The 14,870-nt window shown below is 43.0% G+C and overlaps 1 protein-coding gene across 1 annotated transcript in view; it reads left to right on the top strand.

Annotated features, from left to right (window-relative positions):
* Positions 1–12,194: 12,194 nt before the first annotated feature.
* The window catches only part of DNER (delta/notch like EGF repeat containing), a 108,979-nt gene continuing 106,303 nt past the window's right edge, over positions 12,195–14,870 (top strand). The window contains exon 1 of the mRNA XM_054282939.1: positions 12,195–12,543. Within this exon, the coding sequence (XP_054138914.1) occupies positions 12,301–12,543 (243 nt within the window). The 5' untranslated portion in view covers positions 12,195–12,300. The remainder of the gene's footprint in view (positions 12,544–14,870) is intronic.

The following is a 14,870-nucleotide window of genomic DNA, read 5'->3' as shown; positions in this document are numbered from 1 at the left end:
GGACATTCTTCTGGTGAACATTCACAGAGTTACCTGTGCTTGCTCAGACCAGTGCTACTGAAATGTAATACAGACTTGTCATGAGCATGAGTAGAATGTGAAATTCTTGCACAAAGAACCTGATAACTGAACAGTTTTTTATTACCGTATTAAACCCGACCGAAGGCGCTCCACCCTGTACATACAATAATGGTAGCGCGCAGTGCGGCATAGTTTGCATCCAACTTCAAGGCAGTGTTTAAACTATGGACTGGTGTTTAAATTGTTCTGATAACTTGATCAAACTGAGCACAAACAAGTGTTTATAGTGTGTGGATAGCAATTTGTTCATTTTTTAAGGTTCTATATTTTAAAAAAAACTGACTTGTGTAAAAAAAAAAAGAAAAAAGCTAATATTTTGTATTAAAATATCATGTGTATTGATACTTTTTTTACCCATGTTGTCTCCCTCTAGAATCTGGCTTTCATTGACTTGGAAATTTTGAGGAGCTTTCAGATTTGATAGTGTAACTGCTTGTGTAACTGTTTCAGTGGGAAAATAAGTTGGTGCCTGTCTAAAAAGGAAGGAAAAAACAAGTACCTATGGTGATCTGTTCTGGCTGTCATTTTGAGCACAGAGTACGGTTTTAGTTTGCCTGAAAAGTGAATGAAACCCTTTTGGGTGACACTTCTTTTTTCCTACTAAGGGCAGCTTTTAGCATAATAGAAGAGCAGTCTGGCTTATAAGGTAAAGATAGTAAATTACAAGAATAAACTGAAAAGTCACATTTTGCATAACTGCAAGTATTGTCCTGCAAACAAATATGTATATCTAAAAGCAGTTTAGAATGAGTGGAGGGGTGGTGCAAGATCTTAAGGATTTCTCCTTTTCAGGAATTTTGGATTAAGGGAAAAGCTCACTAAAATCAATCCAGGGGTATATGTGGTCATTGTAGTACTGCACTGTTTTGTATACCTTTATAAGGTATAATAAAAGGTGCAATCAGAAGTCTTATCTTTGAAAATGGATGCTTTTTTAGCATGGTAAGTTCAACTGTTTTTAGGTAACACCAGTTCCTATTTTGGATGAGTTTCATGTCCTTCTGTGTTAACATGAGCAGCAAAAAAATAATTTCATGAAAGGGCCATACAGGCACTGGTAGTTCCTACTGAACTTATGCAATATTTTTGTTGTTGTTAGATGTTGGCTTTTTACCAAAATACCTGGTTTAGGGAACACTTTAGCATCCCATCTGACGTGAATTAGTTGCAATTATTCTTCATGTTCTCTAGGAAGGTGCACAAAAATTAATTCCCATCATGTGTGAAGTCCTCCATGCTCACTGCCAAACTTAATCAGATACTCAAATTTCCATATGCAGACTGCTTGCATAAATGAATTGTCCAGATTCTTCTTTCCCCTCAACCATGTGTCTTATTTTCTTCTGTCTCCTTTCCCTTACTGAGCTGATGAGAAAGTTGGGTGCCTGAGGGCAGGGACTTGTGAAATTCCAGTGCCTGTAACACTTGTGCCCTCTCTTCTGGCCCCTGATGGAGGTAGGTCTGTCATCTGTGGAGTTTCTGGGCCTTGGTCCCCCCTGTCTTCCCATGAGTAGTGCCAGTTCCCATGCTCTGAACAGCCTGTACTCTGCAGAGGCAGGAAATAAGGGCCTACCTGGCATGAGACAGAATGCCATGGTTTCAATAGGATCATGCCTCCCCCAAGCCAGAAGTTTGCTATAGCTAAAGCTGTTCGCAGTATGGAGAAAAATGAAAAGCCTTGCTGAAATGGATTCTGGAAATGCTGAAATTTGAAGAGGAGGTATAATCTGCTGATAGGTGAGCCTTTTCAGGGCTTGCCCTGTCTTTTGCCTCCTTTCCTTTCCTGGTCTCTTGATTGCTTGAACTGTAAAGCATCTGTGCTATGTGACCTCTTCCTGTGTTCCCAGCGTGCCATATCTCTCCCACTGTGTTGTGGTTTTAGGAGCTTTTCTCAGGTGAGTGTAGATGGCCCCAAGAGTAGGAGTGGTCACCCCAGCCCAGTGCAGCAGCAGAGGCTGCACAGGCAGTGCTTGATCAGAACTTTGGTGCCTGTTGTACAGCAGATGGGGAACATTCCATCCTCTGCTGCCTGTGACTGACAGGCAATGGTGAAGGAATGACTGATGCCTCCAGAGGAATACCATGTTCTTGTCTCCTGGTACTGGAACGTGCCTGTATTGATCAGGTATGAAGCTGCTTTGAGCAGAGGGAGGAACAGATTCTGGGTCTCTTTTGTGTGTATCTGGGACTAGTGATATCTTGGGTTGTAGGCAGAACTAAGTGGAGGGAGAATAATTAACACACATTCAGTATTTCCAAGGCACTAGATTGAAGTTCCTGGTAGCTCTGGATCTAGTTTGGCAGCAGCTTCTGGAAAGCTGGTTTAAAGAGAAAAAAGGAGAGCAAAATGCTACAAGAAGACACAAAACCCAACCTAAAAGGTGTAACAGCTGACATGAAAGCCCCTTTCCCACCCACCCTTCACAAAGGGGGGGGAACTCCCAGTCCTGTGATATTTCCCCACAGGGAGAACACTGAGCAGTTGAAGCTGGGAGCGGTATGCTGGGGTAAAGCAGCACGTGCACTGTGCCTTTGCTCTTGTCTGCCTCTGTCCTGTTTCCCCTCCTGCCCCTCACTTCAGGATTAGGATTCCTAAGCCCCCATAAAAGACAGCAGTAGACAAGCCTGGGGGAGAGTGTGGGACAGCAACCATGCTGCCCTCTTGCAGGAAGAGGTGTGGAAGGAGGTCTCCCTTGCAGAATGTAAGCTTCCACACTGAAAGCTAAGGCAGGTTCTTGCTCTGGAAATAGATGTAATGCAGTTTTCACATCTCCCAGCTATTTCCCAAATATTTTACTCTTCCTTTAGCTGCTATCCAAGGTGTTCTAGGCTAAATATAGGCCTGGTCTGACTGCAGCTTGGCTGTTCTTGGGACTTCTTGCATGCAGAAGCCTCTTTGACAGGCAGGGTGATGCAAGCACTGATCCAGAAATAGTTAGCCTATCTAAGAGGTGGCATTTTATTTCCCAGCCTCATCTTCCAGCCCTTTTTACAGATTATTGCCTCAATGTATCAAAATGGTCAGGATATTGGCTAAACAGTGAAAATTTGATAGCTGATTACTTTCCCCCCCACAATGTTTCCCATATTCTGTGCTATGCTTCTCTGAAAAAAAAATAATTTTCATTCCTTCACTTTTTAACTTGGCATGCTTAATTTACTGGAAGTACTGCTGTTACTAACCATTCAGAAAGGTTCCCCAGAGTTCTGATATTTCTTGATAAAGGACCAGTTATTGTTCTGGGGCACTAAAACTATAAATGCTATTCAAAAGGGGAGAAGTCGTTTAAAAACTTAATCAAGCAGTAAAATTATTCTATCTTTACTAACACTGGGTTCTAAGAGTGGTAATTTCCAATTTATAGCCAGCAGTACTGGCACTTCTACTGGACCAGGAGCAGGAGGGAAAGGGAGAAAGTGGAAGAGAGCAGCTCTGCTGGAAAGGCTGAGCCCTGGTCAGCTTTGTGCCCTGGCACCCAGGGAAGGCAGCAGCATCACACTGCAGTGATGGGAGCACAGCTGGGGAATCAAGGGAAGGGATTATTTCCTTTGCTTCATATCCCCAGAGGAGAGATTCTGCAGTCCCCGTGGGTTTTTTAAGACCCAAATGGATATGTGTTTGTTTTACTAAAACATACCACAATTCTAAAATGAGCTCTCTTTAAAGTCAGAACTGTATGACAGCATCAAACTAAATTGGTATGCATTTTACCCTTGCACTGTTTGTGCTACATCAGTCCCATCAATTTAAATCAATTCAGTGGGAGAAATTCATATGCAGAGAGGTTTTCTAAATTTTCTGATAAAATGAGTGGAAAACACAAGGGTCTTAGCTTCAGCTGCAGATTATGGGTAATCTCCACATCAAAGCACTCCTTTTCAATTGGCTGAAAATTACAGGCCTTAATTACTTCTACCTTTCAAAATCGTTTAAATTCTCAAAACTTTTCTGGCTTCCTTGCCTGTTTTTAATATTGAATGAATTTCTCATCTGTGATGAGAAACTGTTATGACTCCATGTTCATCTCTGCCCCAGCAAGCACCTGGTCATTTCCAATTTCTTCTGGAGAAAGTAGTTAACATGATTTGACAGCACTTATGGAGAGATGCCATAATTGCATATAGAGGAGTTTCTAGAAAGAGCAGTTTTCACAGGTATTAGCAAAAAATAGCATCCTGAAAATGGAAAGATAAGAATTAGCAATATGAAATGGACAAGATAGGAAAAAGTTCTGTCCTGTATGTGGAGGTTGAAAAATGAGTACTGATAGGTGAGTGACCAGCAGTGCTGTGGATGTCCATGGAGATGCTCAAGACATTTATGGTCATGTTCCATCACTCACCTCCTGCTTTACTGTGTTAGTGCAAAAGCTTAGTGATACAAAATACATTTTCTACCAAAAGCTCACTGTGCAGGTTACACATTAATTAAGCCTTGATCCTAAGAAATGTATGGGCAAAGGAACAGAGTAATATGCTGTGTAGGATCCTATGCCCACTGTTGATACCCTTGTACGTTCCAGTTGTCAGTAATATTTGATATTGTTGAAAGCTGTTGGCAGAATTCAACAGGAGGCCTGATTTTGAATTGGTATAGATCCTTCTTGTCTATGACAGGATAAACAGAAAAAAATATATCCAGAAAATACCAATTAATTCAAATCAAGTAGGGTTTCATTTTGTATATCAGTTCTTTGGTGAGAGGCATTTATGGATCCACTAAGAAATCTTTGTTAATGAAGTTTCATAGAAAAACATTTGTCTGAAGAACAGTGAAAAAGCAGAGATGGGAGTTAAAGCTGTACAGGCAGCATGTCATAGGAGGAACACAGGTGCTTTGTGCTAGCAAAGGTGACCCTGTAACTCAGCAGCCCCTGCTCTGCCCTAGCAGCACTGATCTCTTACACACCTCTTCCCAAAGTAAAAGCAGAAGAGATGTACAAGTTGCATTAGGTAGGCAGTCAAAGCTTTACAGCCCCTGAATTGTGGAAGCACTGTTAAAACAGGGCCAGAGGCTGTGCAGTACCAGCTGTGTATTGTACAGCCCTACGTCACTTTTATTTTCTCATATCCTTGTCATTTTTGCTACATACATTATATGTTACAATTACTGTCCCCACTTTTGCTTTCCTCTTTTTCCTCTCTCCTGGTTTATTTTTCAGTAGTCTTGTACTAAAACACATTCAACTGCTTCCCTCATACTAATAATTTAAAGGTTTTATCCTCCTGTGCTGAAGCAGACTATTTCTGACCAAATCACATAATAGCACTGATGTCCAGATGTTTCACATCTCTTAAGGTCAAAATAAGGCTTTTAATCATTATTCCAAGATATTTACTTTTTTTTTTTTGTCACCCTAACTTCAAAAATAGATTCTTGCATCCACGCTGGATCTGAATGTGCTGATGCTTTGTGCAGGTCCTCTCCCATCCACTCACATAATTCAGTGGTTGTATTGGGTCCATTATGTAACTGACATTTTTGTTTTTCTTTTTTTTGCTGCTAAAGACAACGATGCTTATTTCCATTCAGGGGATGGATACACAGACTGCAGCTTTGCTTGTGTTAATAGTCTCTTTTCTCCATGTGTATTTCTTAGTTCCCTTTCCTCCACCACATTAAATATGAAGTTCTTGTCTTCCAGTGCTCTGAGAAGGAACTGTTGTTCCCTCTCTTGTTCTTCGCCTCACACTTGAATGTATTCTCATGGCTGCCTCAGGCAATTAAAAAATCTTTAAAAAGCTTCTTTGTCATGATATTTGCCCCAGAAATGATCATGATAAATGACAATTGCTGTGGATGCTTCTGGCTTGTGATTACAACTGCAAGAAGAAATTGCATGTACAGTGGTTAACACAAGGAGAAATGGTGAAGATTCAACTTTTACTGCCATGATATGTCCATGCAAGCTATAGCACCTTGGTCTTAAAAAAGGTGACCACAAAAAGTTCAGCTCATCTAAAAGCATGTTTAAAACACCTTAATCTTAATGTAGAATCACCTACAAAGTAAAAGTGCTACATTAATTATTTTAATAGCTCTTTCATCTGTGAGGAAAAAAAAGTAAAATTAGATCTGGTGAGTGAAAACTAGAATAATTCAGATTAAAATTATGATTCCTGAGAAAAATATACCTTGAGTCTTCATCACTAGTTGTCTTCTTCAAATAAAGACTGAATATTGTAATTTATGCATATTTCTGGTCTGAATATAAAATAAATGAGAGGCTCTTTATGTGGGAGGCCTCATGAAAACTGGCCCAGAACTGTCTTACAACATTACCATTTTGTTTTGAAAAGGTTTTAAGAAACAGTGGAGAGAGTTTCTAACAGGCTGTCATTAACTCTGACTGGGGCCTGTGTGGAGTGCCAGCACACATCCTCTGCCTCTGCAAACACCACTGATACCTTGCATCTGTCCAGTCTACTTTTCCCTCAATTTGGGTTGATGCTAAGACTATGCTGTGCACAGTGGCCCTCTTTTTCATGACAATGAAGTCATACTGGTTTCATTGTTTTCTGCATAAACGTATTATATTTATTTTTAATTTTTACAGAAATTAGAACCTGGTTGTTTTCCCTAGCAAGGTTCAGCATTGTGTAAACCAGTAGTTCAGAGCTTTAGGATGAGTTTTGTACTTACCACAGCCTCTCTGTAGCTGTTAGGCAAGAATCCAGCTTGTTGGTTAAGTCTTTAAATTGTTTAGGATCTGAAGCTTGAGCAGGAATTCTTCTCTATGATGGGGGTGAGGCACAGAAACAGCTTGTCCAGAGAAGCTGTGCCTCTCCCATCCCCAGAAGTGTTCAAGGCCAGGCAGGATGGAGCTCTGCTCTAAGGAAAGGTGTCCCTGCCCATGGCAGGGGTTGGGACTAAATGATCTTTAAGGTCCCTTCCCACCCAAACCATATTGTGTTTCTGTGATTTCTTTTTGAAATAAATGCTAAAGGAGAGAAAGAAACTGAAAAGACAAGCCCACACTGAGCCACAGTCTACTAACTATAGTAATGTAAAAGAACAGAGAGCAAAAAAGTGATATTTTATTGTGAGTTTCAACTTTAGTGAGGTTGATATTATGGAACAATAATAAATTGAAATATTTCAAATGAACACCTGAAAAAGGTTTGAAAGAATAATTGCATAAAAAAATAAAAAGCAACTCAGTTTGGTATTTTCTGGGAAATTTTTGCTGAAATTAAAGCAATAAAAGCAGTTCCTTATTTGGGGGCATTTTTTACTGCTGGCTACCCCTTGAGAAACTCAGGTACTGTTCTTTTTTGTTTATCAACCAAACTAAAGCATCACCTTTTTGTTAACTGCTCAGGAAGAATTACAAAAGAAGCATTATGCCTTAAAAGCTGTCAGTAAATTATCTTTTTTTTTTTTGGTTGGTTGGTTGGTTTTTTTTGGGGGGGGGGGGGGAACAAAGTGGTAGGGTCAGCTGTCAACTGGCATTTTATTTTTCCTCTTTACAGCTTCTAATATGTAAGATTTCTAGTCAACCAGAACACAGATATCACATCCTCTGCCATTCACACCTTGAAATTCATAGAAATAAAAAGTCATTTAATTGCTGGATATAAATATAGCTCTTCTTCAGATATCTTGCTTCCTTGAAGTTCTTACGGTCAAATACTTCTCCTGATTGCTGCCATATTAAGCACAACACTTGAATTACTGAAACATCTCTATAAATTCCAGGATGAAGATTAAGGTAATTCTGACATTAATTAATTCTGATCCTGTGCTTTGCACTTGCTCTCTTTCTTTAACTAAAAATTACTGTCTGTATGAATGATACCTTATGAATTATTTTCTTTATCTCTACTGAAGTTGTAGTTACATCAGATCATTATTTGAAAGTCTAGGTCACAGCTTAAGAATAGAGCAGAAGATTGCAAATGGCAAACCCTATTCATTCTAATTACATTGTTGTATCTACATCATAGGATTTAAAGACCTAAAGCTGTACCTCTGTTGGTTGCAACATCTGTTTTGTGAGAGAATTTTTCAACAAGTGAATTCAAACCTGGTATAAATATGCAGAATTCTACTCGATGCAGTTTGCTTAGAGGTAGGTGCAGATCAGTTTTTTCCTATGATAAGTTTCTCATTTTATGATGTGCAGTAATATCTGCTGTGGTGTCACACAAAATGGTGGTAAAAAACACTATGAGAGTATAAAAACCACTTCTTGGCTGAAGAGTGCCTGTGTTCAAAGGATGTATACAGCTTTTTGGTGAAAGGTGTGCCAGCCATTGAAAAAACCTCTGTTAACCCTTAGAGAAAGAGCTTTCTTAGATATCTGAGAGTTGTTCTGTTTGTGAAATATCTATACTGTGTATATTTTATCTCATTGTTCCAAAATTAAATAAAACCCACACAGACTGATAAAAGTTGCTGCGAACCAAGCAAACAGGTGAAGATGTGGGAAATGCTGCCGCTCCTCAACTGCCTGCCCCTGATAAAACACACATCATGCATTTTCACAGCACGGTGGCTTTGTGCTCCCTGATAGAAGAGTTTAACTTCTGCTCTATGGATTTTGTCTTAAAGCACAATTTCTGACTCCCAAGAAGTTATGATTCCCACAATGAAGAATGTTTCTCCACCTGGGCTGGCAGCTCTTGATATTCCTTGTGTCAACACCTCCCTACTTGTACCACAGCTCCCCTGCCCAGCAGACATTAAATAACAACACACAGCGTGCACACAAATCTGCAGCATTATCACCACTTCTTACTGCAAAGTTAGCAAACAGAAAAAGAAAACATGCAATTTCCAAACAGCTTAACAGAGGGGAACAAGTTAAAATAAATATAAATGCAAGAGCTGGGTAGAAAGGCAGATAAATCCCTACACATTGGTAGGGAGCAAGGTGTGTGCCAGGCTGTGCCAGGAGAGAAGAAATCCAGCAATTATTCAGGTGCACACAGAAATGAAGTAGTATTTTTCCCTCACCCAACTACAGCAGTAAATAATGTATTTCAAAAATTCTGTTTCTGTTCAGAGCCTTAAACTACCTTTCTCCTATGGTTAAAAACTGCTCTCACAAACCTAGGAAAGAGAGACAAAATAAGTTCCAATATGAAACACCTGAGCACCTTCCTTCCAAGGTGAGTATTCTTACTGAATTCTATGGGCTGCTTATGTGTTTAAATTTGTACTCCAGTATTTTTATAAATTGAAGCGCGGGTCATTCAAAGTTAAATTAATAGTTTCTATTCCAGTAAACTCTATGTGTTTGGAAAAAGAAAGTTAAAAACATGCAGCAAACATTTTAAATAAATGCATTTAAAGCTTATGAAACACAACTTTTAACAGTAATAATTTGTGATTTCAGCAATTATTTTCAAGGGGATGTAGCTTTAATTTTGCCTGCTATTCAGAATGAGATTGGGAGAACAATGGGCATTTTTTTTTAAATTTGCCTTCAGTTGCATGAGTAAGGCCCTTCTGAAATTTTCCAAGTGCCATTAAGGTCCCAGTCCTTGTGCAAATTGGAACTGGAACTCCTGAGATGCTGTAAAGCAGGCACAAGCTGAGGGAGGCATGAGGAAAATGTTAGTTTTTCAATTTCAGTTTGACCCAGAACAAGCAACAAAAGAATCACAGTCCAGACACTGTTCAGAAAAGGCTCAACACAGCAACTTTCTTATATAAATTAACTCTTATGCTAGTAAAGAAAAATGCAAGAAATAATTACTAGTTTTAAAGGAATGAATCAATATTTAGAAAATAGATCATTGTTGTCATGGGAGATATTTAAAGCATGTGACTTTCTTTTAGCAAATAAGAGTGGGGTTTTTTGGTTACTAAATATTTAATCAGAACAGATAAAAAAATCTCTGCAAAATCTCCTTCAAGCCACTAGAGGATGAGTACTTCTCCATCAAAATAAATAGTTAAGCTGTAATGTAGCTTATCTAAGCCACACTAATAAGCTATTAAGCTGGTAATACAATTCAAATCCTAGCAAGTGTAAATGAGGGAGACAGCTTGAATCCTTATTGAATACTAAGATTATTAATTTGTTTATGGAAACCTGACTATGAAATTATTTAAACTATGCACATTGTAACATTAATATGCATAAAAAATAGCATTTCAAAAAATGACTAATTAGGTAAGCATAACATCTGTTGTAAGGTTAAATATTTCCATATGAAAATAACATAAACATTGCTTATATATTCTGTAAAAAGCTAAGAAAACTGTGACTCAGAGCACTGTGTTATGTCCTGCTTGGTCAGCTGCATTGGTTGACCAGCTTATTTTTCAAGTTGTTATTTTCTGCAAATACCAGGCTACTCCACCAACAGAATTCATTGTCTAGTGTAGCTCTCAGTCCTGAACCCATATTTTCCAATGCTTATATAAATGTCTTACTCCCAAAAAACCTCAGATATAGACCAGAATTATCAAACCCTTTGGGGGTACAGGAACAACTGGAAATAGGGTCACTACATAACTGACTGTTCAGCCATCCTCTTTGTTAGGGAACATCAGTCAGCAGCTCAACACAATTAGCATGAGCCAGGAGCAGAGCTTGAGCAGAAAGATGGGTCAGGTTCGAGAGGAGAACATTCAGATTGTCTGGTTTTGATGATTTGTTCTATAAAATTTTTAGAGAACTGGCCAAAGCTTGTTATTAACAAGTATCTTCGACAGCCTGTGCAGAAAGGTGAAGTCCTATGAGACTGCAAAAGGACAAAGCTTATTGAGGAGGACGACAGAGAGAATTACAGCCCTGCTGCTTTACCAGCAAATCCCAGAGCAACCTGGGATATATACAAGTTATTTCAGAGCGCTGGGAAGATAACAGGGAGACAAGCAGCAGCCTCTGTGGACTTATCAAGAACAAATCCTGTCAAATGTAAATGGAGGCGGTTGGAGCGGAGCGGTCACCGCAGCGCCCGGGCCGCAGCCGGCGGAGGCAGCAGAGGGAGCCGGAGCGGCACCGAACGGGCTGCGAGGAGAACGGGGAACGGGGCTGGGGGCATGGAGGAGAACGGACAGGGTTTGGGAACGGGGCTGGGGGCATGGAGGAGAACGGACAGGGTTTGGGAACTGAGGAATGGGGCTGGGGGAATGGAGGAGAACGGACAGGATTCAGGGACAAAATATCATGGTCAAGCTGCTTGAGACCCTGATGAATTTTCAGTTCAGTTAGCATCACCAGTTATTTCTGCTCGCGATAGAGCTTTCGGCCGTATGTTAAGTGTGAAAGTTAACAAAAATTGTAGCCAGGAACCCTTCTGTGCCCTGTGATAGGGATGTGAGAAGTTGTCAGTTACAAGAAATTCAAATACTTCACTTCTGCAGAAGCAAATGGATAGAAGGCCAAAGAACAGGGCTTATCTATCTGCTCTCTGTTAGCTGATTTACAGATCTTGTACCTTAGTTCTAGTAAGAGGTAGTAGAAAATTCCCCAGAAGACTGGTAAAATAAAAATCGATTTTTAAAAATCAGCCGTAGGTAACCCCAGTTGAGAAAGCATACAGGTTCTCTGCCGTATGAGAAATGACAGGATTAGTGTTTATGCTTTTCATCTGACTCTGCTTCGGCCTCAACAGAACTTTAAAGTAATCATCAGCGAATTTCACTAGTGGAACAGTAAATAAGCAGCAAATGGTGAGCTGATCTTACGCAGGAGTGTCCCTTCTCGGGCTCTGCCTGAGCCGGGGCAGCGCTCGGTCCCGCGGGGCTCCTCTGCCCCGTCACTGGCACCGGCAGGAGGCCCGGCAGCCCCGGAGCGCCCCTCGGGCACCTCAGTAACGCGCTGCTCCCGTTTCACGGCAGCGGCCGGGGCGCAGCGCCGCTGCCCGTGCCCCGGCAGCTCGGCACAGCCCGGCCGCCGCCGCCCCGCCCGGGGGATGGGGCTGGTGGGCAGCGCCGTCCGCTCCGCCCGGGCTTAGCCTGGCCCGGCGGGTCGCTGCAGCCCCAGTCCCGGTCCCGGCCCCGCTGTCCCGGCCCGGCCGCGCCCCCTCAGCCCGTCCCGCCGGGCCCGCGCGCTGCGGGCGGGCGGCGCCCCCTGGCGGTCACGCGGCGGCGCGGCGGCGGCTCCGCCCCGGCCCGGCCCCGCCCGCCCGTTGCCCGGGGAACGCGGGCCGGGAGCAGCAGGGCGGCCGCTGCCTCCATCCCTCCTTCCTTCCTTCCTTCCTTCCCTCCCTGCCGCCGCCAGCAGCGGAGCGGCGCCCGCGCCCGCACGCCCCGCCGCCATGCCCCGAGCCGCCCCGCTCCTGCTGCTGCTGCTGCTCGCCCTGGCCGAGCGCCGCTCCTGCCTTCCCGCGCCGGCCAGCGCCGCGCCCCCCGGCCGGGACCCCTGCCTCAGCCAGCCCTGCCGCAACAACGGCACCTGCTCGCCGCTGCCGCCGCCCCGCCGCCTCCAGCTGATCCTGCCCCAGCCCCCGGTCGGCTACAGCTGCACCTGCCCCCCGGGGGTCACCGGCGACTCCTGCCAGGTAAGGGACGCGCCTCAGCGCCGCCCGCCCGCCGCGCGTCCTTGTGCCCGTCCCTGCCCTTGGGTGTCCCCGCGCTCTGCGGGGACAGAGCCAATGTTCCCCCCCGCTCCCGCCTCACCCCTGCCCCGTCCGCGGGCGGCTCTGCCCACCCTGCCCCGCTCCGCATCCCGCCCTTCCTGCGCCGGCCCTGCCGCCCCGGCCGGTCCCGGTCCCTGGCGGGCGGTGTCGCGTCCCCCCCGCCCCGCTCGGCCGCTCCCCCCGCCGGCTCCGATCCCGGCCGCCGCGGGCACTCGGGGCTACGCGGGCCCCGGCGCTGCCCGGGCTTCCCCAGGGGCTGCCGGCCCTGCGGGCTGCGAGCCGCGACCACGGGCGGCGGATGGAGCGGCTTGGGGCTCCGGGCTCGGTCGGGGTGCGGGAGGATGGGGCTGAGCTCAGCCGGTGCTGCCGGGTTAATGTCAGTACTTCAGCCCCCCCGCCGCCCAGACCTCACAGGTTATTTAGCACTGACTTACTGGAAGGTGAAAAGGATGGTCCTTGGAAGCGGATGCTCCGTTGCATTGAATGCTAGTCCTTAAATCGTGTCTCCAGCAAGCAGTCATTTTCATAGGCTAGGAGTGCTCGCTCCCACGTTTCGGGTGCTTTTTGAATTGATCTTAAATTCTGAAAGATCGGAATGTTCAAAGTAGGGATAATGATTTAAAATACAAAGAAGCAGTAAGCAGTATCTTTCTAATGTGCTTAGGACCTAATGTAATATAATATTTGAATTTAATCATTGTAACGTGAAATAGTATTTTTTTTTCTCTTTTGTCTCTAGCATTAAGGATCTTTGTTATCATGTTAATAAATTCACAAACACTCAGTTTTGTCTATTTCCAGATAAGGAAAAGCAGGTGCAGGTACACAGAGGTTTGTTTCATGCAAGTGTATATGCTGGGGTACTTTCTGTGGCAGTGGTGTACAAAAGGCTCTGTGGATTGATGTCCATTTGTCAGTGCGCTCGCTCCTAAGTGCATTTGACATAGAAGCAAATGACTTCAAGTAATTTCAGTCATCGTTTTAGTCTTTATTTTCTTGTTCCTTTGTCATGTAGTATCTGAAGCATACTGCTGAATAGTTGAAAGGGATAATGAGTTTACTGAAGACTTAATGTGTAGTGGAGTGTGAGAGTCATTGTAAAGCAGGAGCGCTATGCACAGAGTTCTCTGCTTCCCTTGAAATGCCTCAGCTGGTTCAATGTAACAATGAAAGTGAAAATATTTACACTAATGAGATTCTGTAAAATCGGAGAGATGAAAGTGGATTAAATAGATTTCTCTTTGGCTGTTTTAGATCTTGTCTTAGGAGTTTACTGTTTCTATCTCTACAAGGAGAGAAAGAGAGCGCTGTGTGTTTGCTTCTGCACGTTGCTGTTAGACTTAAGTGTCTGAGATCGATGACTGAAAGATTAATGACCCTTTTGAAGACCTAGTAAAATGTAACACTTGCTGCCATCACACCTCCTGTGAAGTGTTGTGCCTGGGGATCTGGGTTTAATTGTTTTTCTAATAAAAGACACAGGCGATGTTTTCAGAGCAGTTATGCATTCTCTTAACTAATAACAGGAGGCTCACGGTGTTACACATTTTGTTTCTTTTTATAAAACAGTGAGCAATGACCCCTGCAAGGAACACTGATAAAGAAATGAGTGCCACTTCTAGCTATCACATCAGCAGCAGAAGTGTGGAGACCAGGTAGTTCTGGAAAGTTAATATGGTTTTTAAATGTAACTTTAACTGGAGACCAGGCAGGGTTTTTTAAAGGTGTAATATAATTGACAGTACGCCCACATTTGAGGTTTTGTTCATTTTATCAAAATAGGGAATAAATAAATGTTGTATAAATGCCTTACTTGTGTTGCTCTGTCATTCAGATACCTCAGAGATCTATCAGGTCTCATTCAGGTATCATTCAGATACCTTAACAGATGCCTAATGGCTTAAACTGCCACAAAGAAAGGTCATGTTTTCTAATTCAGTGACAGTAAATAACCATAATGATTTAAAAATAACTGTAAGGATTTTTTTTTCATGTGCCATTACAGGTTATGAGAAAACTATTGGCTAAATCAAGGCATCATTGGGATATATCTAGATATGGGTTTTTGTTTTAATGCTGCCGTTGTTACTGAACTGTTGGACTCATAGAGGGAAACGCCAGGAAGGGAAGAAAGAATAGGAATTATCGTCTTTAGATACTCAGATCATGGAAAGTAAGTTTGTATTTTTGGAATTTAGGGTGGAGCTGGAGTTCTTTGGGAACTCCAGCTTCCCTAAAAAGATAGGATT

The sequence above is a fragment of the Melozone crissalis genome, unplaced genomic scaffold (assembly GCF_028551555.1).
Source record: "Melozone crissalis strain CALT ecotype California unplaced genomic scaffold, PUWL_Pcris_2 ptg000034l_1, whole genome shotgun sequence".
NCBI classification, from domain to species: Eukaryota; Metazoa; Chordata; class Aves; order Passeriformes; family Passerellidae; genus Melozone; species Melozone crissalis.
The sequence above is the reverse complement of the archived record's forward strand: the minus strand, read 5'-3'. Positions and strand labels throughout refer to the sequence as shown.